Source organism: Myotis daubentonii, chromosome X (genome assembly GCF_963259705.1).
Source record: "Myotis daubentonii chromosome X, mMyoDau2.1, whole genome shotgun sequence".
NCBI lineage: Eukaryota > Metazoa > Chordata > Mammalia > Chiroptera > Vespertilionidae > Myotis > Myotis daubentonii.
Genome location: NC_081861.1, coordinates 98,953,157 through 98,955,857, shown reverse-complemented (window position 1 = coordinate 98,955,857; position 2,701 = coordinate 98,953,157). Strand labels below are relative to the sequence as shown.

Genomic DNA, 2,701 nt, shown 5'->3' with positions numbered 1-2,701 from the left:
CTATGAGCACAGGGGTGCATATATCCTTTCTGATTGGTGTTTCTGGTTTCTTGGGATATATAGTCCTAGAAGTGAGATCACAGGGTCAAATGGGAGTTCCATTTTTAGTTTTTTGAGGAAACTTCATACTGTTCTCCACAGTGGCTGCACCAGTCTGCATTCCCAAGAGCAATGCATAAGTGTTCCTTTTTCTCTGCATCCTCGCCAGCATTTGTCATTTGTGGATTTGTTGATGGTAGCCATTCTGACAGATGTGAAATGGTACCTCATTGTCATTTCGATTTCCATCTATCGGATGATTAGTGACGTTGAGCATGTTTTCATATGTCTCTTGGCCTTCCTTATGTCTTCTTTTGAAAAGTATCTATTTAGATCCGTTGCTCATTTTTTGATTGGGTTGTTTGTCTTCCTTTTGTTACTTTTCATGAGTTCCCTGTAAATGTCGGAGATTAACCCCTTATCAACAATAGCAGCTTTCCATAATTTGGGCTTAGTTTGCACCAGTTGTCAAGGTCACAGCTGCCAAAATTACAACAGAGATTTTAGAACAGCTCTTCTACCCTCTCATTCTTCTCCACGGGAGGGCTAGGATTCACCCCAGGGATCAATCCATCCGCAGGCTTCATTTACGCATCTTCTCCTCTGTGCTGGTGAACCAAGAGTCTAGGAGCTTCTTGCTGTAGTGTAACTGCCAGGCATGCACTTGAACTGCCAGCACCAACACCAGGTACATGACGGAGATGGCACAAAACCCAAAGAGGAAGCAGTAGGCCTTGCCATGGCGATAGAGCTGTTGTGCGGCAGGGAACATCTCCATGCTGCTGTAAATGAGAGGGGCGATGGAAAAGAGCCCCATGCTGATCATGAAGAGCACCAGATAGCTAATGCTGTTGCGGGGGAAGGAGAGGAGACCCAAGAGGGAGGGCACAATGCTCAGCAAATATGGGTACTCCCCCTGATAGGGCATGGCCACCTGATCATGTGACAAGACCCTCAGGTGTCCCACACTTATCTTGGCAACCAGCAGCAGCCATAAGACCAGATGCACGTAGATCAGCTTCTTGATTTCATACTTGAGGGTCACACTCATCTGGTAGTGCATGGCGACGCACTCCCGGTGCTGAAAGTCGCTGCCATCAGTGCTGGCAGCTCAGGGGCCTGCCTGAGACGCCATTGGCCTGGCCCTGCCCCGAACCCCAGAGTCCTTCGCGCAGCTCCCCTGCCTCCTGTAGACCCTCCTCACACAGTCTCAGCTCCAGAACCCCAGCCATCACACGGGTCTGTGCAAACAATTTCCGGCCCCTCTCTCATAGTATTTTTTGACAATCCTTTGTATATCAGTAAGGTCAGTTGTTACTTCACCTCTTTCATTTCTGATTTTGTTTATTTGGATCCTCTCTCTTGGCTTCTTGGTTCATCATCTGGCTACAGGTTCATCAATCTTATTTATCCTTTCAAAGAATGAGCTCTTGGTTTCACTGTTCTTTTTTTATTGTTTTTTTGGTCTCTATGTTGTTTATTTCTGTTCTGATCTTTATTATTTACTTCCTTCTGGATACTGTGGGCTTTTTTTTCGTTGCTCCCTTTCTAATTCTTTAAGTTGTAAGGTTAGATAATTTATTACCAGTTTTTCTTGTTTTTTTGAGGTAGGCCTGTAGAGCTATGAACGTCCCTCTCAGGACTGCATTCATTGTGTCCCATAGATTTTGGATTATTGTGTTTTCATTGTCATTTGTTTCCAGGATGCTTTTTAGTTCTTCATTGATCTCTTTGGTAACCCAATTATTGTTTATAACATGCTATTTAGCCCCCAAGTGTTTGATTTTTTTCATTGTTTTATTGTAGTTGATTTCTAGTTTTATGCCATTGTGATCTGAGAAAATGCTTGTTATGATTTCTATCCTTTTAAATTTGAAGAGACTTTCCCTGTGTCCTAATATGTGGTCTATCTTTGAAAATGTCCCATGTGCACTTGAGAAGAATGTATATTCTGTAGCTTTGGGGTGAAATATTCTGAAGATGTCAATTAATTCCCTCTGATCTAGTGAGTCATTTAGGATTCCTGTTTCTTTGCTGATGTTTTATTTAGAGGATTTATCCAGTGGTGTCAGTGGGGTATTAAAGTCCCCCATTATGATTGTATTGCTATTGATCTCTCCCTTGATATCTTCCAGAAGTTGATTTATGTATTTGGGTGCTCCTGTATTGGGTGCATATATGTTTACCAGAGTTATATCTTCTTCTTGAATTGCTCCCTTTAGTATTATGCAATGGCCTTACTTATCTCTTGTTATGGCCTTTACTTTGAGGTCTATTTTGTCAGATAATGAGTATTGCACCCCCAGCTTTTTTCTCATTTCCATTTGCCTGAATTTTTTTTTCCATCCCTTCACTCTCAGTCTGTGGGAATGCTTTGTTCTGAGGTGGGTTTCTTGTAGGCAGCAAATATATGGTTCATGTTTTCTTATCCATTCATCTACCCTCTGTCTTTTGACTAGAGCATTTATTCCATTTACATTTAATGTTATTATTGATAAGTGCTTGTTTGTCATCATTTTTATTCTTAATGTTTGTGTTTCTTCTTTTTACAGCAGTCCTTTAGCATTTCTTGCATTGCTGGCTTGGTAGTAATAAACTCTATTAGCCCTTTTTTATCTGTGAAGCTCCTGATTCCACCTTCAATTTTGAATGATAGCCTTGC

At 41.6% G+C, this 2,701-nt stretch overlaps 1 protein-coding gene across 1 annotated transcript; it reads right to left on the bottom strand.

Moving 5' to 3' along the window:
* Positions 1–467: 467 nt before the first annotated feature.
* On the bottom strand, positions 468–1,236 carry LOC132225176 (protein jagunal homolog 1-like). The gene has a single exon (XM_059680463.1). The coding sequence runs from the start codon at positions 1,100–1,102 to the stop codon at positions 623–625; it is 480 nt and encodes a 159-aa protein (XP_059536446.1). The 5' UTR covers positions 1,103–1,236; the 3' UTR covers positions 468–622.
* Between the last annotated feature and the right edge of the window lie 1,465 nt (positions 1,237–2,701).